Source organism: Myotis daubentonii, chromosome 4 (genome assembly GCF_963259705.1).
Source record: "Myotis daubentonii chromosome 4, mMyoDau2.1, whole genome shotgun sequence".
Classification (NCBI taxonomy): domain Eukaryota; kingdom Metazoa; phylum Chordata; class Mammalia; order Chiroptera; family Vespertilionidae; genus Myotis; species Myotis daubentonii.
The window spans coordinates 27,940,895-27,967,220 of record NC_081843.1 but is presented as its reverse complement, the minus strand read 5'-3'; the positions used below and the strand labels follow the sequence as shown (position 1 = coordinate 27,967,220).

The following is a 26,326-nucleotide window of genomic DNA, read 5'->3' as shown; positions in this document are numbered from 1 at the left end:
AACTAGATTTCCTTTAAGAAAAGTTTATTTTGTCTTTTTCCTAGAAGCAAAACTAATGAAAATTAAAGTATAAAAATAAATACAATTCACATTAATGAACATTCCACTTCAAAGTAAATATTAAAAAAATAATGCGTATAAATAAAAATCCATTAAAAGCACAAAAACAATGTCTGGCACTTTTATGAGAAAAGCTGTGAACATTTAAACAAGGTATAAAACACACATGCTCTATCTTAAAAAAAAACACACACTCAAGTTTCTCATCCTTAATCTAAAACTAGTTTTAACTTTCTCCAAAACATACTATTTGTTTTAGCTAATTTGTATTAGTGTACACAAAACTTTTAGTATCTTTCTTACTGGAAAGATCCACAATGATATGAGCAATCTGTCTCCTGAGGTTTCAGAACGATAAAGCATAATTTATCATATTAAGATAATTTGATATTCTTGCCTACAAATAAAAAAAATGGTAACTCAGACATTTTACCTGTCTTTTAACTTCCTGGTTTACTTATTCAACAAATGATACATCTCAATAAAGTTTACACCCGGATAGAGTAGGTTACTACTTTCTGTCCATGGTTGGCTGTAAAAGTTAAATTTTAAATATAACAGAAAATCAAAGAAAACAATCTTTACCTTCATTCTTTAAAGAATATTAGGAATATATATAGGCTACATTTTCAAACACCAGTATCTTTTAAAAATTCAGACAGGTTAAATGTACACAGTCCCAATTTTATGTGAGAAGCACAAAGCCCTTTTTGGAAATCCTATCATAAATCAACAGGGGCATTCTCTTTCATAAAATCATAGTCCCTTAGTAACATTTTTTGGTTTATATTTTAAATGAATATGTTAGTGATGAAAAACTTTAAAAGGCAGTGCTTCTTAAATAATGCAGAATTTCAACTAGATAATATTACTATCCCATTTGAAAATCTGACCTTCTTATTATGTTATATAGCCCTTTGTTCTCTCCTAAATCAAGCATGCTAGAAAAAGCAGACTCTGAAGAAACAAAAATACAGACTAAATGGAAAACAAAACTGCATGCAACGTTCTATGTTACAGAGATAAATGTAACATTAATGCATGCCACTACATTCAGGAAGACTGTACTGTCTTCACCAAAGTTGTCACCTTCTACAGAAAGATTTTATAATTCAGCAGAAATGTTTCTAAGAGTACTGGGACAACAAACATCAAACCTAACATTTCTGTAAGACAACTAGCTGTTGAGAGAAATGTGTGCTTATGACCAAAAGGGTGAACCCCAGATACTTCCGTGGTAAATGTTAGGTGGACCTACAATCAGCAGGCAAATGTTTTATTCTACGTGGTTATCCTGTAAGACCAAGAATATGAAGGCTGAGAGATTAATCAGTTTTTACAAAACTGGGAGAAAACATTTTTCTGCAATAATTTCCCGTTGAATAGAGCAGCATCTAATATATCAAATTCAGCAATCAGTATGCAGAGATGAATGAAATTTGTATTTCAGAACCTATGTTTTATCACACCTTTTCAGTATTTTATAAATATAAACCCAAATATCCTTTTAAGTTTACAAAAAGTTCTCAACAGACATATAGGTACATAAAATAAACTTGTTTGTACAGGTTAAGCATAGAGATGAGTCAATTAACTAAATACTAATTTGTCTTCACCCAAACCTAATGTTAAAAGGAAAATGGGGGTGTGGGAAGGAATTAGCCAGACTGACCATATTACCCACATAATTATTCAGCCCTTTGACGTCACTTTGTCTGTGTCAACAGTCCAGGGTGAAATGAAAGTCTTGGGCGTGGACAATAATATGCATGGAACCCTCCCCCCTTTTTATCCTAATGAATGTTGTCTTCTTAAATTGTCGCAACATTTGGCCGCTTTCTTTGGATTTTTCCTGCATATACTCCTAAAAATAGAGCAAAACTAATATTATTTCTCAATGTTAGTTTTTCTGTAATGATACTATTTAATGCTCTTGCCAAGCACTAAGTTAAGCAATATACATTATCATATTTAATCCTTACATAAAATCCTGAGGTAGAAACTGCTACCTCTGCAATAAAACTGAGACACAGGAGAGTAAGTCACCTGCCTAAGTAACAGAGCTAGAAGCAGAGATTCCGAGACCCCAATTCAACCTGCTTTGTTGCATTCCTTACCCATTTTTCATTGCTGCCTCCTACTCTGCCTTAATTAGTGGTTTCTGAATTTCACTATCAACCCTTGAGTTAAACACAAAACATAAAGTGAACAAATATGCTTTAAAGCATACAAGATCAGACACTGCAATTTAGTTTGTAAAACCTATAAACAACTTTAAGTGCTTTGCAGTAAATTTTAACACCTTAGAATTCTACTTAATTCTAAGATTATGATATTCTGTCATCATAAAAATGAATTTCCTAAAATTGCTTACTAAATGGTTTGTTCTCCATGTAGCTTAAATGAGAGCATAATTTCAAATTTGTTTGAAACATAATCCAGACCATTAAAAATCTAAACAGGAAAGAGTAATCTTCTCAAGAACAACTATGAATCCCTGTGTTGAGAATTTTACATATCCCAAATTTTCATTTTATGTAAAAGGGTAAGATTCTCTAGTCGTTTTAAACCATTTAAATACTAGAGGCCCGATGCATGAAATTCATGCAAGGGGCTTGGCCCTTGCAGCCATGGTGGCTTGCCTGGGCCCTCACAGGCTCAGCTTCGCCCAGAAGGTTGTCCGGTCTAATTAGCATATTACGTTTTTATTATTATAGATGCACTCATGTCTAAGTAAATCTTAGGAAAGGATTTCTGTACCTGTTTAGGTATATATTAATTAGACATGCTAATTCAAGGGTTGAGTTCATTTATATTATGTTGCGATGCAATAAAATCACAATAATTTTCAATACTGAAATTCATTGTATATTATTAACTGCAGTGACATTGTTGAACATTCCTGAATAAAAACAGAAGTTGCTATTTTGCTTACAAGTTCACAAGTGACAAAAAGTGGAGATGAAATGCATGAGAAAGAACATGGAGAGTAGTCACTGTGGCAAATAATTTGAGGCAAAATAGTATTAATTCCTCAATGATTTGCCAACTAGCTAGGCTTTATCACCAGATATATATATATATATATATCATGGGGAAAAATTGAAAATGTCCTTTTAAAAAGTTGAATTTTCAAAAGTTGAAAATTCTATATAACTTCACAAGCAAGAGATCTGGTGTTTGGTCTGAGTTCTTTCAAAAGGTTATTTTTCAAACAGCTCATTCTGACTCCCTCTGGAATGAGCAGGATCTTCAACTGCATAAAAGAACTGACCAACTGTCACTCACAGTGACTTTCAAAAGATGACATTTAAATTATCGTCTATACATGCAACATTATGAATGAAATTCACTTTCTACATGCAAAGGTCAGCAATCATTTCCAAGTTATGATCAATATCTGATTCCTTCTTTGAACTTCTATAAGCAAGTGGTGATAATATGAAAAAAAATTCTTATGTTGCTTGTTTTCTCCTACTTTGGAGAAAATCACTTAGTAATAAAAGCTCTAAAATATGCTAAATGTATATTAATGAGATTATAATTTATTATAAATTTAATCATCAATGCCTGATTAATTTTGGTTTCTTTTAGATGCTTAAAAAGTAGTATAATTAAAAAAAGCATTTTAGAAAGTATTTTTAATGGGTCATGTAATTTTTTGTGAGTTTATCAAAGTGTGTTAACAAAGATAAAAAATATTAAAACATTAGCTTAAGCGTTTTGCATTAGCTCAACACTGAATTTGTCTCTTGCCACCATACACAGAATTTTAAAATACATTATTTAGTTTAGCCCTTAAAGAATCCTCTAATAATGAACATAGATTTAACGCAAGCTTCTTATTGAGCACAAAAGAACTTACCCCCTCCCAACTGGCATATTCACATGTGATCTTGTGGTCAGAGGGAGAATTTCTTTCCCTTCTGTACAGATAAAGTATTCCTGGGTAATAGCTACACTTCCCCAAAACTGAACATGCATAGACTTAGGCATGAGATCACTGCTATATTTCACTCATTTATAAAAAGGTTTCTGAATTAAGCATGTATAATTTTACAAAATTTTCAGATTAAAAACAACAGTGTTTCTATGGAATTATTATAGAAATCAATGTTGGAAACAGTTTTACTAAGATCTCCTCCTGACTGCCACGAACTACTAACACAGATGATCACTTTATAGGCATGACTGTGAATATGCCAGAATTATGGTGGCAAGGACAACCGATCCCATGCGTGAGGCCTGCATTACAGGGCAGCTGTGCACTTGTTTCTTTCAAATGGGCTTCGCAAACTCATTGCTACACACCTGAAACAGGCGCTCTGTTAGGCACTCTGCTCTGTGAAGACTTCTGTCTATTTTGCACAACCCCCTTCACTGATGTCTTAGGGGTTCTAATTGAATATAAAAGAATTAATAAGTCACTTGCATTAAGGTCTAGATGTTCAACATTCAAAGAAAGCAACCATACTGCATCAACTGTTCTTAACACAAATAAGCTTGAAAATAATTTAAGTCTCATGCATGCTCATTAGGGAAGCTATACTTTGCTTCAGCAGGAGACTGTAACATACTTTGTTGAAGAACACTTTGGTGATGCTGAAATTGCTATATGGATGTTTACAATATTTAATGAGCAAAATGGTATGAAATGAAAAGTAAAAGCATGCCAACATAAGATGATAATTAAAATATAATATACAATAGTACACCAAAGGGTTATCTTTAAACACAAAACTTTAAAAGTTCTAATTCTATAAAAAATATCACATTTGAAAAACAGCTATCCTTTATACAAAGAGCACTAAATTATTTTCCCTCTCAAAGCTAATCTTGATTTCAATATTGTTGATACCCTTATGTTTTGCATTCTTACCCTTGTCTACTAAGTAGCCTATGAACAGGAGCATTCTGTCCTTGGTTTGGCTGAAGAACTCTGTTAACAAAATAAAAAAAAATTTAATTTAACAGGATAAATTCCGTTTTTCCCCATTTTCTTTAGATAAAATGATAACAGGGTGGTAGAAGTCATCTATGCAATGATATGGCCACTATAATACTACAAAGCAAAGCAAACTGATTAAAGCAAATTAATATGGTACTTATATTTTGCTCACCAAGAACTCAAACATTAGGTTTTTGTCAGGAAAGAGACGTCCAACATAAGTATTAATCCTGATGCTTTTAGGTAATTTATTTATATACTTTACAAAAGCCAATTTTTCCTTTCAAATATCTGAGAGAAGAAACTTCACTCTTACAAGAGTAGAAAACAGATCAGAAATATTAAGTTAGCTTTCGAAGGTTTTTATATATTTTATTGATTTCTTACAGAGAGGAAGGGAGACGGATAGAGAGCTAGAAACATCGATGAGAGAGAAACATCTACCAGCTGCCTCCTGCACACTCCCCACTGGGGATGTGCCCGCAACCAAGGTACATGCCCTTGACCAGAATCGAACCTGGGACCTTTTCAGTCCGCAGGCCGACGCTCTATCCACTGAGCCAAACCAGTTACGGCTCGAAGGTTTTTAAATAAATATCAAAGACCCCCTTCTCCGCCCCCCATGGACTGAACTCAGGACATAAGGACTCAAATTTTCACCAGAGACAACATGTCTCAAAGAAAGCTTCAGGAATATCTGGTCTGACATGTGACCAGGTACATGACCAGGTATTAAAACGAATTCTGACCCTGAGATCCTCCAACTCAGCAGAGAGTGTTCTACTGAGAAAAAATGGAACAAAGCGAATAAAAAGCAAGCTCAGGATTTATAACATTTTCTTTTTTAAAAAAATAAAAAAAATAGCCTCTCATTGAGGCTAAGTGATTTTTCTCACCTTGCTTCAGAAGGGTTTTGTTTAACCAGGAATTTCTTATTTGGCATTCCCATTTCAGCAGCTCTAACACAATATACAAATAAGGACACACAAACAATGAGTTCAGAAAGAGGGAAAAGACATGTTTACAAATGTGATACATGGTGGCAGAAACAAATCATCTTAAAAGAGTGTACCACGAAAGACCTCTAATTAAGCATATGAAAGACTACTTTCAAGAAAAAAGAGTTTTAATAAGATAATCATTAGGATATTCCTTGCATTAAGTTTTTCTTCCCATTAAGTCTTTAGGATATTAGAAAATGAACATATTTAAAAGATATAAAAGTGACACTGCATATAAGGATAAACTATGTTTAAGATCTGATTGACTATCAGTTACACAAGTTGAACTCTGATAAATTTAGTAGTTAATAAATATATTTATCTAAAGATGAAATCAGATTTTACCACTGGATTTTATAAAACTCTTATATAAAAAAGGGATTTCTATCAGTTCAGCTGCAGAAAAGTGAACTGTTCTTTATTTCTTTTAAAATTTTTTTTATTTTTTGCTCTTTATTTCTAATATGAATACACAGAACAACAGATGACTAAAATGAATGGGTATGATAATAATTAAATTAGTGTGACATGGCATGAAAAAAACTTACTTCATATACTTCTTCCTATCAAGAGACTTCTGTGTTGCAGCGGAAAGAGACACTCGTGAACTTTTCATTTTATCCTTTAAAATACAAAAGTAACAAAGCTCTAACAGTACCCAGTAATACCACAAAATTACAGTATAGGATGATCTTAATTGCATGGACAGGCATATCTTACCAGTATTTTGAACTTTAACTTAGTCTTTAAGATTGAAACAGTCTAATTAAAAACATTTAAATTAATTTTTACCAATGAAATAATATAAAATTTGCTTTTCTTTTGCTAACCCCACTAAGATCATTGTTTCAAACCACAGAACTCCAACACTCTGATATATTTTAAATGAACTTGGAGCCTATTTTCTAACTCTGATTTCCAAAAAAGGAAAAAGGCACATGATAGTTTCAAGGAAATTTCATCAGGAGTAGATGATAGTTTATTAGGCGTCCAAACAACATTCAAAGCTTCAAACTCCAAAATCTAATCACAAAACAATATGCAATTCTTTGACAGATTTCTTTTAATCAGTCTATAGACTTAAGTGTTGCTGGTAATCCCAGGAATTACCTGTGCTTAAGAATTATAGGCAGGGTGCTGAAGTCAATAGAGAATGACATTTAGTATCAAGTATTCCAAACCCAAAAGAGCATATATATATATATGATTCTGCCCCTGGTTCCTGCTAATATTTGGTCTTTGATCCAAGTTCCTAAGAGAGCTAAACTTCTAAAACCCTTTTAATCTGACTGATATGGATGGCAGAAGCATCTTTTGTTTTAATATTTGGTCTTTGACTTTGGATCCTGACACAGATCTCCTAAACCCATTGGAATTTTCTGGTGATAGGAGCATCTTGTGTTCTAATGAGGCAACTCTGGGTGAACTCCTAGTCATCAGAAAGACCAAGCATGATTAGAAGTTTGGAACTTTTTTAGCTTCATCTCCTATTCTCTGGAAACAGGAGGAGAACTAGAGATTGAGTTAATAATTGATCATGATGAAGCCTCCACAAAAATCCTAAAGTTCAGAGAGCTTCCAGGCTAGTAAACACATACATGTGCTAGAAAGGTGGTCCCAACTCTACGGGAACAGAAGCTCCTGCTCTCAGGATCCTTCTGGACCTCACCCTACGCATCTCTTCATCTGGCTAGTCATCTATACAACTTATTATATCCTTTATCCTATATAATAAAACCCTAATATGCAAATTGACCAAATGGCAGAATGACCAGTCGCTATGATGCACACCGGGCCTCTAGTTATATAATAAACCAATAAGTGTATGTTAAGTGTTTACCTGAGTTCTGTGAGTATTCTATAAAATTACTGACCTGAAGGAGGGGGTTAATGGGAACCCCAATTTATAAGCATCAGACAGAAATTTAAGTGACAACCTGGGAATTGTGATTGGTGTCAGACATGGGGACAGTCTTAACTGCCTCCTTAACTTGCAGTATCTGTTAACTCCAGGTAGATACTATCAGAATTTAATTGAATGACACCCAGGGTATCAAAGAACTGGTTGGTGTGGGGGGAAAACCCACACAGCTGGTGTCAGAAGTATTTTGTGACTGTAGAAGCAAGAGTTTTTCTTTTTCACTTATTCATTACAAAATCAGATAACGTACCATTTGCCTGAGCATTTTCTCTTTGCGAGCTTCTCGGTCATGATGTAGAATAGACATTCTTTCAGCTGCATCCATTACAAAGAATATATCATGAATACCATACAGGGCAGCCCGCAACTAGTTTTAAAAGAAGAAAATATTGAACCCATTTTAAAAAATGAGGTCAGGGTTCAATAATATTATATACACTTTATTTAGAGAAAAAGATTAAAGGTTTAATTAAAATATATTTTCCATGGTTAAGTGAAGGGAGAGAAGTAAAGCATTTCCATTTCCCAAAGCCTTTAGGACCCGTACCCTTACCTGAGCCAGCACTCTTTCCTGAAGAGAAGCATCCTGTGCTGAAACAACTCCTCTCTTTAATGGTGCTTCTGACTGAAAACTTCTTATGAATTCCATAGTGTCCTGAACGAAAAAAATGCTCCTTCAAAAACCATTTTTCTTGGAAGGTTCACAATCACTAGAGTTTTCTTTTGTTCTTTTTCTCAGTCAATCCAAAATTACTAAGAACACAAATCTATTACTTATCAGAATCAAAACAGCACTCACTTTAAAGTGAGATGAAAATACATAAACTACTTTCTTTACATATTTTAAAAAATTATCAGAATGAAATTAATAATCAGATTTCTAAAATTGCCTATATTACAATAACTAAAAATAGTTTGATCTGTCTAAATTCTGAACTAATTTGCCAATTCAGCTGTAACAAGACTGACAGAAACTGATACAGAAGTGAAATACAAATAATTTATAAAGATCTTCTTACTTTTACAGTTTGTCGAAGTTGCTTCAATTTATCTGTCTCCATAAGCCTACGAGTAAGAAATCCTTTTGCCACAGCAGTTATTCTATTAAATTTTGCTTGTACTTCTGGACTGAAAGCCTAGAAGAAATAAGAGAGACACATGTTTTAATAACTTGAGCATTATACTCAAGATTGTTTATCTATTACAATGAACTAAATTTTTCTATAAATATATGCTCTATGTAGTTTCAACTCTAATAAAAGCTAAACTATTGGATGTGTGACAAAAATACCCATGCTCATTTGTATAACCTAAGATAATATAGAAAATATTAAAAAAATATAGAAAGAGCCCTAGCTGGTTTGGCTCATTGGATAGAGTGTTGGCCTGCGGATTGAAGGGTCCCGGGTTTGATTCCAATCAAAGGCACATGCCCGGGTTGTGGGCTCAATCCCCAGCAGGGAGCATGCAGGAGGCAGCCGATCAATGATTCTTTCTCATCATTGATGTTTCTATCTCTATCTCTCTCTCCCTTCCTCTCTGAAATCAATAAAAATATATCTAAAAAAAGTTATAGAAAGATAAATAGATAGTAGATAGATGGATATACGTGTATCATTAAGTTTGCCCACCTGAGACCATTTAGTTGTGGCTCTTACAGAAGGCCTTGTTACGGAGGGTTTGGTCAAGCCACTAGTTGATGATCCCCAGAGGTAGAATGGTGCTTCATTTACAGAACCAAAGCTATGTTGTAGGGCAGAATTTGTGAAACCTAGAGAAATATACATTTAGTATTATACTTGATGTGAAATAATCAGAATATGCAAAACACCTAAATAAACACAACACGCATTACGAACACTATCAACAAAAAACAATGACAACTGCCTCTGAAACTGATCTACTTAAAGTATTTATGGACGTTAGGCTTATGTGCCAGATGGATCTTTTCAACACAAACAGCATCTCAGGATAATTGAAGATGTGAAGATAAACTCTTACTGGGATAGGAATTAGATGTAATTCAAGATTACTCTGGAGACAGCAAACGTGTTTTCACTTGAAGTATACCACCTGCTGCATGAATGAACAAAGATTGGACTCTGCATCAAATTTCTGGATATTTTCCTTGCTAAAGTGGCTTTTCTCATGAACACCTGCTCACCATCTTCGATCTGCTGCTATTGTTTAATTTTTCACTAGTTAATAAGCAGCTGGTAAACAGCAGTGGGTTGGCATGGAATTACTTGGAGAAAAAAAAAGCTACAATTTAAAGTGTGACAAAATATCTTACTACAGGATAATTTTCTTCAAATGGAAAGGATTTTAAAATATTTACCAGAACTATTGGAATTTGAAGTATGGAGTGAGTCCATTTGAGAGAGCATTGTTTCTAGCAAACTGGAGTCACTCATTTTTCTCCATTCTAAGTCCACTGTATTGTTAATATCCAATTCAGAGGCTTCTGCTGTAATCACTTTCTTCTCTTTGAACATTTTTTCCTGTTCTTCTATTTCCTATAGAATAAGAGTTCATTAAAACATGCTCGATATTTTTGTTAAATTGTATCCCAAAACAGTATCATTTTAGGATTAGCTAAAAGTATGTATAATTATCAGCAAATTGTTATCTATTTCAAGTGTTCCTCCCTCTAATAAAATTGACAATTTGATTTAAAAATATGATATATTAACAATAATCTTAAAACAAGTGTCCTCCTCTTAAAATATACTCTTGCAGAATGCTTATTTTAGCATCTACTTATAAAATAACTTTACAAATATTAAGTTTTGAATCAAGGATTCAATAAAGTATCCTATTGATAAATTCTACATTATTTTTAGACTAGAGGCACGAATTCATGTACAGTCAATCGGGGCCACCTGGGCCGATCAGGGCTGGCCGGCTGTGGGGAGGGACCGTGGGAGGTTGGCTGTGGGAGCACACTGACCACCAGGGGACAGCTCCTGTGTTGAGCATCTGCCCCCTGGTGATCAGTGCGCATCATAGCGACTGGTCGTTTGGTCGTTCAGTCGCTTAGGCTTTTATATATATATAGATAAGAATCTAAACAGTAAACCTCACATTCTGGTAATAAAAATATTATCCATGTATCAAAACCAATGACCCCTTTAGGTTAACATATTCTGGAGGAAAATTGCAAGTATCCTATCCATGACTAAAATTCTTAGACATTGCTGGCTAAATTCTACTTACCAGCCCTATATCCGTACATTTTAATACCTCACCTTTTGCAATCTTTCCTGTTCCCTCTCCTGCTCAGCTATGAGTAGTGATAACTGCTGGGCGTGCTGTTCTTCTAGTCTCTTCCGCATTTCTTCAAATGCTAACATCTTGCTTTTTAATATTTCCTCATCTTCTGAAAAGAAACATGTCCCCTCAGATTTAGAAAATTTACAAATCTAACATCTGATGTTTTATATCAACTTAAAGTATGTTTCTGACAAGAGGTTATTCCTGGATCTGACATAATATAATCAAGATATAGCCAGGCCCCTCCTTTGAACCACATTCTCTTTTGAGACTCTTATTTCATGCTATCAAATAAAGGCCCCCATCTCACCACCTTCACCAGCTCATTCAACAGGCTCCTAATTGATACTAGAGAATATTGGATGGATCTGGAAGGTGAAATGAAACCAGGAAGAAAAGGCATTTCTTGAAGCCAGCTGGAGGAACAGATTTCTAACCTTGACGATGCAGCAGGAAACTGTAAAATCAGAGCCATATAAAACCTGTACTGTTCTAGTGGCTGTAATCTGTCTTTTTACATTGGCTTTTGTTTTCCAAGCTATTGCATATTTGGATTGCAGAACAATTTGTAAGAATATTTTTTTTAACTGTGCATTATTAAAAATGTCCCAAGTTAAGCTGATTGTCAACTTTATTAAGGATTGCTTTGTGCCCACTGCTATCAAGATTTGTTCTGGAGATGCTAAGGCAAATGCCTATCCTGTGTCAGCACTTTCAGCTTCAAATATATCATTTAACTGAACGTGAAAAAAGGTGCTGTTGAACATGTGCCAGTGCAGCAGAAAAGTGAGCTTTTTTCCATGCCCCTTCTCCTTTCTGCCTCTCCCTTCTCAGAGTACTCCATGAAGGGTTGTATTTTGATAAAGCCTTTAAAAAAAAGTATTGATGACAATAAAATAATAATGTGGGGGGTTCCGCCCAGTGCTTCAAGACAAGGAACTCTCTCACTAGAGAGGGGCACTGCCTCCCTTGCCCACTTTGATAGCAACGTGGCTGCCTCCACTGTCAGAATTGCTACTTGTTGGTTTTGGGATTCCCTGAGATAGCTTCTCGCCATGGTATGTCGTTTACATGGAGAATCAGGTTAGCTTCCCAGGTTATCCACTGTTGTTTTTATTAGCATTCTTATAAAGTTGCACAGGTTTTAAATGGTCAGCCCTAACCTCATTTTTCCTAAAAACCCTATTATTTTTAGCATACTATTTTACAGAATGTGAGGTTTTTTTTTCAGGAAGACATATATCACATTAAAGCTGAAATGTTTATGTCTAAGAACTTAATTTACTTCACTTATGTATCCCATTCTCAGCAATGAAAAATTATGAACCATGACAACAAAGTAAGAAGTAATGGAGAAGACATATTTTAGTAAATTGTTAATATAACATCAGATGCAACAGAAATTTGAAATAATTTCTATCAATAAAGATACTATTCTTTTTTTGTGTGTGTGTGGGTTAATCCTCACTTGAGGATATTTTTCCATTGTTTTTTTTTTTTTAGAAAGTGGAAGGGAGGGCGAGAGACAGAGAGAGAGAAACATCAGTGTGGGAGAGACACATTGATTGGTTGCCTCCACACATGTGTGACCAGGGCCCGGGACTGAGCCTGCAACTGAGGTACAATCCTTTACTGGAATTCGAACTCGGTATGCTTCTGTCCTAGGGCCAACACCCTATCCACTGAGCCAAACTGGCTAGGGCTCAAGTATTTTTACTGATTTCAGAGAGGAAAGGAGAGGGAGAGAGATAGAAACATTAATGATGAGAATCATTGATCGACTGCCTCCTGCACGCCCCCTGCTGGGGATCAAGCCCGCAACCCTGGCATATGCCCTTGACTGGAATTGAACCCTTCAGTCCACAGGCAACGCTCTATCCACTGAGCCAAACAAGATACTATTCTTGAAATACTACTCACAGAGCCTTATTTGTGATATTTTTCTCTAATAATTTGATGTTAAAGTATTTACTAAAGGGCCAACTACAGGAGATCTCATCACAAATGAAAGGACAAACAGGTGAAAATATTAGAAACCACAGCCCAAAAGGAAGACATCACAACAATACACTGGATTAAAACTGATTTCATACAAGAACTTTTTCCTCCAGTCATTAACAATATTCTCTATAATACCAAGTGGATTGTGAAAGATTCATAAATTAAAATTTAAAATTCTGTAAGAAAAGCCAAATGGCAATAACTGTAGCTAATATGCACTCTGGTAAGATAAATGAAATCAAGTACCCTAATGAACAGATTAAGATGATTATTTTGCAAAATGTCAATTAAAAGTATTCAATAAAGGTGTCATCTGCTTGGCAGGTATCAAATATTTCTAAGTTTCTTACCTCTAGAAATATTTTCTAATATTTTATTCTTGTGGATGTAGACAGATCCTGTAGGGCATATTTTTTCTGGCAAATGTTGCCTTTCCTGTTCAGCTGTTATGACATATGGGTAGTTTTCTTTTTGCAAACTATCCATATCTAAATCAAGTCTCCGTTTAACTTTCTCAAAACTGTTATCCAAAAATTGTCCATTTCCACAGGACACTGTAGGGGTGTCCATCTGCTGTCTGGCATTCTGGTTTTGCATCAGTAAAGGAGATGGGTTTTTTACATCATAAGACTTATTCAGTTCCATTTGTAAACTGCAGCTTTTCTCTAACACACTGGCTGACTTGAGTCCACTCATGGTTCCAAAGTTCTGACTTGCTATACATGGACCAGTGGTATATGGTTCGTGCAAACTTGGCATTGCAGTACTTGTACTGTCCATTTTGTGTGGAACTCTTCCATCAGATGGTAATTGACCTTCAACAATAGCAAGTCCATGAATAACTTTATTTTCTAATTGATTTCCTGAAGACTGACATACCTGATTTGAATTACTTAGAACCATTTCTTGTATAGCTTCAGATGTATTTTTGCTGACATAAACCTTGCTTGAACAAACTCCTGTTAAATCAGTTGGTAACTTTGGCACCGTTTCAGGTACGCTTGTGTTTTCATCAGTATCTTGAACAACTAAGTCTACTGTCTGTTCTTTTCCTTTAGGACTTAATTCACAGGCATTTACTGGATTATTTATAAGTATATTATATGCTGATGATGGCCTAGAACGCCTTCGATGCATTTTAGGACTCAGGCTTGGCTCTGGGCTAGGTAATTTGGCATATGAACTAGTAAGACTTTTGATAACATTATTTTCAGTAACAAAAGTGGGAATGACTTTAAAATCAGAATCAGGATCTGAAACAGTGGGGTGGCCAGTTCCCACAGCTATGTCTGCTTTAGAAAAATTACCCGAAACTGCTGTGTTCATGCTGCTTGCTTGAGTGGAAGCACCTTGGAGAAGAACATTTGATTTGTTAAGGCTTGGTTTATCAGGAATCACTGAACTACAGTGTTTGCCCATAAACTGGGTCTTATCCTTTACACAGTCAGTCACTTTAACGGCATCATTTTCTTTGTCTGAATGACTCTCATTAACACTTCCCTTTGCACTATTTCTCAGACTGCGTCTAGATTGTTCTCTCTCTATATATTCCTTTGACTTTTTCATCAGGTTCTGGAGACTCATCAAGTAGGGATCTGGAGTAACTTCTTCCAAAAGTGATGGATCCTGTTCTTCATTTTTTGGGAGGACACCACCAGAAATAAGAGTCTCTTGTGGGGTTGCTGAGGTCTTCAGAGAAGCTTCATTTTCTGTACGACCAATATTTGAACTACCACCTTGCTTCAGAAAATTAATTTTTTCGGAATCCCTAGCTAAGTCTATTCCATTAGATTTAAATTGGTCCTCATTATTCAATGGCAAAATTCCAGTTATCTTTTCAAACTTTGCTAAAGTAGAGTGTTCAGTAGAGCTTGGCAAGGTATTTGGAAAGGTAGCAGGAACATTCAAGTTTCTGACTTCTGAATTAGAGTAAACTGTTTCATCCTCCCACTGATCAAAATCACTGGCATTAGGTGCTTTTCTAACCTGAAAAATGAAATTTAAAAAGTAATAATTCCTCATTGCAAACAACACCTTCGATTTTATTGTTTTCTAAATAAAACTAAAATTTAAAATTCAGAGTTCTAATATTTGAAAACACAAATAAAGACTAAGATTACCTTTTTCTATGGTATCCTATACCACATGGAGCTCAAATTACTATAAATAACATCTAGTGGTCATTCCTGCCTATTTATTAAGATTTTTAAAAAATTATATATTCTGGTAAATTTATGAACATATGTGCATGTATAAACACACACACACACACACAGATATTCATATATCCATGTGCAATTTAATCTTGGAATAGAAGCATTTTCCTTAACTTTCTTCTGGTTATATGTTATTAATGTTACCAACTATTCCACCTATAAGAGCTATCATTTAAGGATAGCAATATATAAGACAAGTAGCAAGTCGTTAAATTTATTACACAAATGATTCCCTCCTTAACAAAGACTAACTTACCCTGGATAGTGACTAAGAAAAAACAATTCAGTAATAAGACACCTGTCTCCCACATACTTACTCCAAATTTTAACTAAAATCCATCTATGTAATGAGATAAATTTGTAGTAAGTGATAGCTCAGCCATGTAGCTTAAATTACTTAAAAATAAGAAAAAATTCAACTTCAAACCCAATTTATTAAAGAAAATTTCAATTTGATTAACTGATGATCATTTAAAACAGAAACTTGTTATTGAGTTTTAGAAGAAACAAAATAAGTAAAAAAAATTGATAAATTAAGATGAGAGCAATTATGTACACAAGAGATCCAACAGAAAAAAATAAAATTCCATTTTGTATTTAAATAATTCAACTTTGCAAAAAAATTAAAAGTGAACTAGGATGGTTTCTAAAGATTATACAAGCATATATTAAACTGGCAGAAATCATTATCATACTATGTGAATATAGACTCCAGAATCATGATTACTGAAGGATTTTCAGGTTGTTTTGCATGTGTTGTTCCCTAGGCCATATGGCACTCCTGTTTGACTGTACAAATCCCAAGACATACTAGTATAATGGTTTCCAGGTACGTACTATGCAATAAACAGTACAACAAGGTGTACCCAGGACCAAAATAAAACAAAAGAACTACATATTCATGAAGTCTATGGACATATTCATAGGTTTAATGTTTTCGTATACACCTAACATGAGACTTTGTTTACATGATTTAAATAACAAAAACTTTATGATAGAATCATAAGTTTTAAAGATGAGACAGATCGTAGAAATCTATTTTTAATATATAAAATGTCTCTACCTGAATAATTCATTACAGTTCAACATTGTACATGCTCTATTAAACATAGAAAGTTTTCAGACTCAACAATAATCTCTTTAGTAATATATATGATATATTCCCTCAATGGACCAAGAATGATAGACCATTTTTATTTCAATAATAAAAAATATCAAATTCAAAAACCCAACCTTATTGTGCTACACATTATATATTTTAAACTTAATATATGAAGTAATTATAATCTGCAAATTAAAATCTACTAACCACAGAGAAATGAAAGTAGATAGCTGTTAATGGGAAATATTCTAAAATTCATTGTACATTCATCTAATATAAATTACACAAACCACAAATCCTTAAGAATATGGGGGGGAAAAAATGTAACCAGGAAAACAGTGCTATATATGGCAGAAATTATTTGTTTAATCAAATTCATTTATTTTCTTTTAGTATAAAACGATCCAGACCTTAAAACAAATTGTTTAAACAAATTTATATTAAACTAAATAAAAATAATTACAAAAAGTATGGATCAGTTGTTTGAATGGTTTTAATATGGACCTAAGATGCATCTAGGCAATTAATTCTATTTATCTAATCTAAATTGCATTTGTGTATCTAAGAGCAGAATTTTTACCCCCAAAATTGGGGGCAGTTATTTATTTTAATGAAGAATGAGAATAAGATAATTGAGTCAATAGTTTGATTAATTCAGAGGTAAAGTACAATGGACAATTCTATCATTTTGTCACTGAGAATTCCATGTTTTTAGAGTCATAGGACACATACAAGAAGCAATTATATCCAATGTATGACTCCATTGTATTTGTACCCTCTGACTCAAGTACTGGTCATCACTAACAAGCAAGTGAATTTTCTTTGGAATAATTGAAATGGAATATCACAAATTATGAAACTTCTCAAACAGAACAGTAAAGTATATTGGTAATTAACTATTAAATACAAGCATATATATGAAAAATTATCTTCAATTCTTAGCTCATGATTTCTTAATTATAACTGAATAGAGTTTAAATTACACACCTGAACATTTTCAAGAATCTCCTGGACACGAGTCAGTAAAGCTTTCTTCCTATTAACCTGCTTTCTTGCTTCTACATCAAGTGCTTTTTGCTTTTCTTGTTGCATTTCCTTTCTTTTCTCAATATTAAGCTACAAAACATAATAAATAAGGATTTCTCATAAATATACAAATAGCATAAAACCAGTAAGTTTTGAATCAGAGTGATTAAAACTATAGAGAAAGAAATCTGAAATGGTTCAGGGTAATTGACAGGGATCAGTGGTGATGAAAATGTTCTTTGTGGGTGTGAGTTATACAAGTGTACAACATATATTAAAATCCATGGAACTTTAATACCTAAGATTTGTGCATTTTACCGTATGTAAATTATTCTCAACTAAAAAAAAAAGTTAAAAGGAAAAAACACACCTTCTCAAATACTCTAAAATGAGTTATAAAATCAGCCCTTTTGGCCACTGCTGATCTTTTCACTTGGCAATACCTTACTTCAATGGGTCAGTTAGATTCTAATATTCTAAAAAAAGTACATTTTAACTCTTTTCTAACTCAAGAAAATATCCAAAGGGTTAATGATAAAGAAATAGATACTTTATTTGCCTACAAAATCAGTACACAGATTTGGTTCTACTTCATTGTAACCTCCACTAAAAATATAATGTACCTAAAAAACTGAAGGCTTCTATGCATTATATCTTTTTACAGTGGGTTTAAATCTTAATTATTAAGTTCTGGGAAATTTAGACACTGTGTTAAGGAGTTAAGACTTAAGTTGCAATATTCATCCATCAAACCTATATTAACAAAAGGGAAATGTGCTAATTAGACCGGATGTCTTCCCGGTGTCATTCTGGATGTCCTTCCTGATGAAGCTGGGGCCGGAGGGAAGCCAGCTCGGGTCCTAGGTGCCTGCCAGTGGAGGCCGAAGGAGGGAAGCTGGTGCCAGCAGTGGGGGAAAGGAAGGCCTACTCTTGCACGAATTATCGTGCATAGGGCCTCTAGTATAACATAAAAACATGGATTAAAAACAAAAACATGGATTAATGTCCATAAATATCAGATTTTGCTTATAAATAAGTAACCGATGGAGTCATAGATCCTAAGCTGTTAAGGTGTAGACATTTTGGTCCATATTAAACTGATCAAGCAATATGTCATCAAGTAGCTGATAAAAATGTTATAAGATTTTTCCTATTTGCATGGTATCAAAGAATCATTCCACCCTTGCTAATAAAATCATTCCATTTACTTGCTAATAAAAAAGGGGAAAGAAGATACCTTTAAAGAATAATCTGATAGGCACCACTATAAAAACAAGTATTCAAACTGAACATCAAACTAGAGGAACTAGATATTTTGTAACTTCTGATTTAATTTACTATGAAATACATGGCATCATCTCCAAACAATTCTTACCCAAAACGTTAACCTACTCTAATCAAACTTTTAGACTTAATTTCCAGTTTATAGGAACTATAGTGACTAGAGGGCAAGTTAAACATCACCATGAAGGAAACAACTAGACAAATCCATAATGTAAGGTATTCTACAAGATAACTGCTCTGGTCTCTTTAAAAATTCACTATTAATTTTTTTTTAAGAGGTAGGGGAACTGTTCCAGATCAAAAGAGATTAAAAATTGTAACAAACATGTTATTTGTGAATTTTGACTGGATTCAGATTTTAAAAAGTTATAAAATACATTTTGAGCACAAATTGGGAAATCTGAATACGAAAAGAATATTAGATGCTTTTAAAATTATTATTGTCTTAAGGTATGATAATGGTATTGGGATTTTATATACGAGAATATCCTTATTCTTAGAATATATATGCCAAAATAACAGTTGGGACAAAAGTAAGTTTACAATTATGAGTACGTGAAACAGAGTTTATTCCTTTTGTTATTTATTAATTATTATATTATTTTCCATACAAACAACTGTAAACATACTTTTGCCCCACTCTGTATTTAGGGAGAAGTGTTATATATCTGCAATTTTCAAATGGTTCAGCAATAAGACAAAAAGAGTAGGTAAATATAAACACACACATACATATATAAGATCACACACACGATAAAGCAAAGATGGCAAAAAAACTGTTGAATCTAACTAGTGATATATGGGTAGTCGTTGTATTACCCTTTCAACTTTTTTGTATGTTTGAAAATTTCATTACAAAAAGTTGGCAGAAAATACTGATCTTTTAACTAGTTATACACACAAAAAAATTGAACTCTTTCAATCATATTAATTTTGACATAAAATCACATACATTTAAAGGGTTTATGATGAAAAATGTGTCTTTCCTCTCATCTTATATTTCCTTACCCCTCTCCAGAGAAAGAATACAATAGTCTTATTTAAAAATCCAAATAGTTAACATATATTAAGTTCTTTCTATGATCTAAATACTGTTCTGAGCATTTTAAATGTATTAGTTCATTTAATCCTCAAAACAGCCCTATGAGGTAGGCATTATTTTTATCCTAATTTAACAAGTAAAGAAAATGGACCTGCAAGTTCACAAAGCAGGTAAGTGGTAGAGCAATGATTTGAACCCAGGCCAGAAGGCACCACAGGTGGACTTTAAACCACTATTCCACACTGTCTCCAAGAGCAGGCTGTGTGCAGTGATTTACAGTAGCTCATGGAGATCCTTCCATGTCCACACATTTAGGTCTACTGTACTCATTTTAATGGCATGTATGAGATTCTATAAGATGAATCATAGTTAAACTAGTCCACTACTGATGGACAGGTTGTTCATCAGTTTTTTGCTATTTTAAAGAACGCTACCATAGCCCTGACTGGTTTGTCTCAGTGGATAGAGCATCAGCCTGTGGACTGAAAGGTCCCAGGTTCGATTCCGGTCAAGGGCATGTACCTTGGTTGTGGGCACATCCCCAGTGGGAGGTGTGCAGGAGGCGGCTGATCGATGTTTCTCTCTCATCGATGTGTCTAACTCTCTATCCCTCTCCCTTCCTCTTTGTAAAAATTCAGTAAAACATATTTTTAAAAAATTTAAAAAATAAAGAATGCTACCATAACCTTATGAATATTTCTTTGGACACTTAGATGAGAACATAATTGTAAGATATTCCCAAAATGGAATTGCTGAGTCAAGGGTTATGTACACTTTAAAATTCTGATAAACACTATCAAATCACTCACCAAAAAATAAAATCAACTGATTCTCTCAGCAAAAGTGCTCTTTCACCACAACCTAAGGAACATTAGGTCCTAATCAGATCTTTGCCAATCTAATAGGCAAAAAAAAGCTAATTCATTTGTATTTCTTTAGTTATAAATAAATTAGGCATCTTTTTGGTGTTTATAAACCTTTCTTTTATTTTACCTGTGAAGTGCCTGAATGGTTCACTATAGAAAAAAGGTTATTTAAAATCAAAGAATGTTTACCAGTGGAGAAAGCACAGCCACTCCATGGAAGCGAATAAGTGAAATGCTTTCAGACTGAACAGGTAGAAAGCTCTCTGTGGATAGTGATGCCTTTTGGATTCTGGCAAGACTTTTCTCACAGAACTTCTCATATTCCTCCATCTTCCCACAACCACACTGCAAAAAGAGAAAAATGTCATTTTTAATGTGCTGAGAAAAATAGATCTTAATTATTTGGCAAATTTTTTGGAGCACTAAAATATTCCTAGAATTCACAATTCCTAGAACTGGCCTTCCCAAAAAATTTTTCACTGATCAGGAGAGAATTCTTAAGTATAGGTAAGTGGCTCAAGATCCTACCCAGTTAAGCCTTACATTATGTAGTAAATATTTCTGAACATTTGCATGCAAATCAATCTTTAAATGTGATTAGTTTAGAGAAGTATTAAGAACTTAGCAGTGAAACCTACTTGAAGGACACAAAGTTCTCTATCACTTTACTAACTTTAGATTATAAAATAGAATATATTTTCTTTAGCAGGACTTAGCTACACAGCACAAGAAAAACTAAAGTATACAAAGGTACCCTGAAAGACAGAATGGCTATTTAAATTTAAAAAGTTACCTCTTTTAAAAATTCTTTTTCTATCATGGAGCTCAAAGTCTATTACTTGCATATTTTAAAAATATATTATGACTCCATCATTACTAGCCAAGTCAGTCAGCAGTAGAAAACAGAAAACCTATTGACTCTTGTAATAATTCTATTTTATTATTGAAAATTGGAACCATTGCCAAACTACTTAAAATAATCAGCCCAGTAACTTCACAATTTCTGGAAATTGTTATGGTGGCCATGAAAATACAAGGTAACCAGGAAGGATTAGCCACCATATTCATTCATCAAGCAAGCGTTAAATATTTGATTGCCTGTTTCCATAGCATTATGTCCAACATTGATAACTTTAAATAAACAAGGACAAATGAAAAAAGAGACATCATGAGGCTCATAACCAACAAGGGAATGAACTATGAAAATAGAAAAACTAATACAATAATGTTCCTTTAGGTGTTCATTTTAAAGCAATTAATTAATTAACAAAAAAAGAAAGAGGGTAAGGAAATTCAATTCATGATGTAGGATATACAAAGATGAAATAAGATAAAATATGATACTGTCCTAAGTCTCAAGGTACTTAAAAATTCAGTACACTAAAGTGTCAGGGACAAAATATAGCACAATTAGAAATGAAGAAAAGGCATATTCAAAATTAGGATTAGATGATAAAAAATAAGATATGTTGCTACTTTTGACCAACTGGTAGTCTTAATAACTTCTTCCTACGATCCCATCAATTCTACTTGTTTCTATATTCAACCTATGCAAAGTGAGAGTTTAATTTCAGAGAAATGGTTGTCTTGAGTTGAATGAGGTTATTTTTCAAACTTATATTCATAAAACAAGCAAAAGTAAAAAACAAAACCAACACCTTACTGCATGATAACCATAATAATACCTCAATTTTTAGTCTAAATTTCAACCCATATTATATCTTAACAACCAAATATGCAGAAGCTAAGATGTAAGAGAAATTCAAATAACCCCATTTCTACTAAAATACTTCAAAGTATGTAATGCATCCAGCATTACAGGGAACATAAATAGATTACTAATATAATCAATGTAACATATTTCCTATGAATACACACGCAAAGCATGAAATTCCATTTTAAAGGTCTGGGAAATTTAAGGAAATAAAATGGTTTTATGGCAATAGTTTTATTTTTCTTTCAACAACGTCATATAGATATGCCTCATTGTTTCAGAAAATTAAATCCATATCCCTTAAACAGTACATGCATGTCATACATATTGCAGATGTACAGTAATTTATTATTATAACAGTGTAACTTATGGCATATGATAATGCATAAAATATCCCAATACAAGTGCTAATACGATTATGGAAATCACCAAATGATCCCAAAAGAGCCTGACTGGATCCTTCTTATCCTTCAGTCTCAGCTTGTAGGTCTCCACCTTTGAAAGGCTGTCCCTTTAAATTAGCCCTGTGTCCGTCACTGCCACATTACACTGCTGCTTTCCAATTTTCATAGCACTTACCACTATCTGAAATTATCTTGTTTATTTCCTTGGCTTTTGTCTGTTTTCCTCCACCAAATCGTAAGCTCCATAAGCACAGGTGCTTTCCGAGTCTTGCTCACGGCTGAATCCCCATGACACAGAACAGTGTAGGCAACACAGTAGCACTTGATAAAAAAGTATTGAATAAATAAATATTAGGGTAATAAGCTCAAACAATAATGCAAACCAGAAAAAAGCTAGTAAGGCAGAATGGACTTTGGAGAACGGTAGTTTCACGGATGACCGTATTTTCGAAGAACCTGGAACCTCTAAATTGCAAAGGCAACCCATTCAAAAAGTGAGCATCCGTATCCTACGTGATTAAGCAAGAGGGCACTTCCTCTCTCACAACACAATTATCTCTGCCAGAGGGGTTTTACTTTAAGGGAGCCTTGACTACAAGCTTGGCCACTCCAGCCACACATCTTCCGCCCCACACTTGGCCATCAGGCATTACTGGCCCGCTGGAGCTAGTGGTCTGCCAGCTGCCTCAAGTTCAGACATGCCTGTCTTCTGCATTTATACCAGGACCTTTCTCCAAATAAGCCTCTTTTCAAACCGCAGACCCATGGCCAGGCTAGCTGCTCCTCAGCAGTGCTCTGCCAGAAACGTCAGATCTGGCTTTGCTTTCAGATTCTAGCTGGTTGTTTGCCCGCCAACCCTCCCAAGACATACACTTCTTCTTTTTTTTTTTAATATATATTTTTATTGATTTTTTTACAGAGAGGAAGGGAGAGGGATAGAGAGTTAGAAACATGGAGAGAGAAGCATTATCAGCTGCCTCCTGCACACCCCGTCCTGGGGATGTGTCCCGCAACCAAGGCACATGCCCTTGACCGGAATCGAACCTGGGACCCTTCAGTCCGCAGGCCGAGGCTCTATCCACTGAGCCAAACCGGTTAGACCCAACCTGTGGGTCACCAATGAAAATACATCCTGCATATCAGGTATTTACATTACGATTCTTAACAGCAGCAACATTACAGTTATGAAGTAGCAACGAAAATAATTTTATGGTTGGGGGTCACCACCACATGAGGAACTGTATTGAAGGGTCGCGGCACGAGGAAGGTTGAGAACCACTGGGTTAGGGCGACATACACTTCTTATGGCGGCAATGACGGGGAAGGTTTCTTAGGCTCATACTAGCTGTGAGCTCTTGGCAATTCACTCACCATCGCCAGGCCTCAGAATCATCTGTGAAACAGGGATAACCCCATCGGACTCCAAGGGATGCTGCGAGGGTAACTGGTAGTACTAGTCTCCCGCGGGACGTGCAGGAAGCATCAATACGTGGGGGCTGCTTTTATTATGCAGATGACGATCTGAGGATGATGATGTTTATCGCTGCGCTATGAACTGGATGGAGGGCAGTGACAGTGCCTGGCTCCTACTAAGCCTCAGATTAACTTAAAAACGTGGAGAGCGGGACAACGGCTTCCGCCTCTGGCTGTTTCCAGACCCTTCCCCCATTAAATCGATCTCTAGCACCTGCCATTTGCCTCAATTCGGGATGGGGAGCTGGGATCAAAACCAGATAGAAGCAAAGAGCGGCAGCACCAGGGGCAACCAAGACACTTTGCTTTATTATCCTCCTGCCCCAGAGGGTCCTAGGGCGCCCGGTCGTGGTAACCGCGTTCAGACGTGGCCAGTGCACACCCCGGGGACTCCTCCCTCGCCAGCACCGCAGGGAGAAGAAAAAAGGCCGATTTTTGTCCCTAGGAGGTGGTTCTCCGGCTCGAGCCGGAGTTTACGAACCCGGACCCTCTGCTCTCACCCCAGCGCCCCACGCCCTTCTCCCTGCGATGCGGCTCCATCCCGAGGGCCCGCGAGGCAGCGCCGGCATCCGTGCATCACTGCGCGCCCCATGCCGCCGGCGCCCGGGCTCCGCCTTCCCACACCCGCGCCTTTCCAGGGGCTCGAGGCCCGGGAGCCGGGTGCTGGCGCTCGGTTCCGTACAGAGCCCGCCCTCAGCTTCTGCGGCGCCAATGCCGCCTCGCCGGTGGCCCCGCCGCAGGGATCCTCGGAGTCAAGCCCCCTCAGCACGTGCACACCCGATCTCCCACGGCCCGGTCACCTTTCGTTCCCTCACCACGGGCCTTGTCAGGAAGCAAACGGTTCAACTGGTACTGAAAGAGAGCAGCTCGGTCCACCGCCGCCTTCTCCTCCTCCTCCCGGCCATATTATCGGTCTCAGGCGGCAGCGCGGGCTCCAGGCAACGGCCGCCGCCGCCCGGACTCCACCTCTCAGGGCCGGCACTTCCGGTAGTTGCTTCCCGGGCCGTTGAAACGGTTGGGCCACCAGGAAACTACAATTCCTGAGGTGCATTGCGCGCTTGCGTTCTGTCCCAGTTATAGAGGGCGTAGGACTCATGAGAGCGCAATGTACGATGGGAAGTGTAGTCTTCACAGCAAGCTAAGGCCGCTGCTACTATAATTTATTAGAATGGGAACGCTCCTCCTTCTTCTTTTTTTTTTTTTTAAATGTGTGATCGTTGGAAAACACGACATTCATCGAAATTTTTTTCTGTAAATATAATATTGCAGAATCCTAGATGCCAACTCTCAAATTTAAGACATCCTTTACCCTTTTGCAAATCAGTGGGAAAATAATGTCTGAGAAAGGTGACAGGTTCAAGATGACAGGAAAAGCCCGAATGTTTTAACAAAGTTCTCTATCTAAACATGTTACCGGCTTTGCGAAATATGATGTAGTGGCCTCTTTCATTTCCGAACTCGGTTTTACTTCCTGCCTCCTTCCTGTGCATGGTTTTACATATGTAAAATGAGAGTTTTAAAAATGACTGTCACAAGGGTGGTTATGAGGAACAACATAATTCCTTCCACTATTGGCCCTTAGCAGGTGGAGAAGCAAGGTTAGGAGGAGGAGTAATGGTAGAAAAGTCACTGGCCTAACACTGGGGTGGCTTCAAGTCAGTCCAGACTGCAATTTACTGCCCTATTCACTTCACTTCTCCTGGCCTCAGTTTCCTCATCTATGAATTGAGTGAATCCTTAAGATCCCTCTCAGCTTTATAATTCAACTAGAGACACGGTGCATGAAAATTCGTGCACTTTTGGGTACGGGGAGGTGTCCTTCAGCCCAAACTGCGCCCTCTCGAAGTCTGGGACCCCTCGGGGATGTCCACCTGCAGGCTTAGGCCCGTTCCCCGGGGGATTGGGCCTAAGCTGGCAGTCAGACAGCCCTCTGGCAGCTGCCGGGAGTAGGCCTAAGCCACTGTCAGACATACTTAGTGCTGCCGTGGAGGCGGG

At 35.9% G+C, this 26,326-nt stretch overlaps 1 protein-coding gene across 6 annotated transcripts; it reads right to left on the bottom strand.

Annotated features, from left to right (window-relative positions):
* Positions 1-7: 7 nt before the first annotated feature.
* Positions 8-25,348, bottom strand: CCP110 (centriolar coiled-coil protein 110). 6 transcript variants are annotated; one of them, XM_059693327.1, is made up of 16 exons: positions 25,132-25,348; positions 23,034-23,179; positions 20,930-21,085; positions 17,510-17,638; positions 13,555-15,190; positions 11,179-11,309; positions 10,269-10,446; positions 9,562-9,701; positions 8,950-9,066; positions 8,484-8,585; positions 8,181-8,297; positions 6,558-6,631; positions 5,905-5,967; positions 4,940-4,999; positions 4,372-4,457; positions 8-1,924 (listed from the first exon to the last, which is right to left on the bottom strand). In XM_059693327.1, exons 3-16 carry the CDS (start codon positions 21,068-21,070, stop codon positions 1,872-1,874), a joined length of 3,027 nt encoding a protein of 1,008 aa, XP_059549310.1. In that variant the 5' UTR covers positions 21,071-21,085; positions 23,034-23,179; positions 25,132-25,348; the 3' UTR covers positions 8-1,871. The 6 variants fall into 6 exon arrangements, with proteins under 6 accessions (XP_059549310.1, XP_059549313.1, XP_059549308.1 ...); XM_059693330.1 differs by having other exon boundaries at positions 11,179-11,306; positions 25,147-25,348; XM_059693325.1 differs by having other exon boundaries at positions 25,147-25,347.
* Positions 25,349-26,326: the final 978 nt, after the last annotated feature.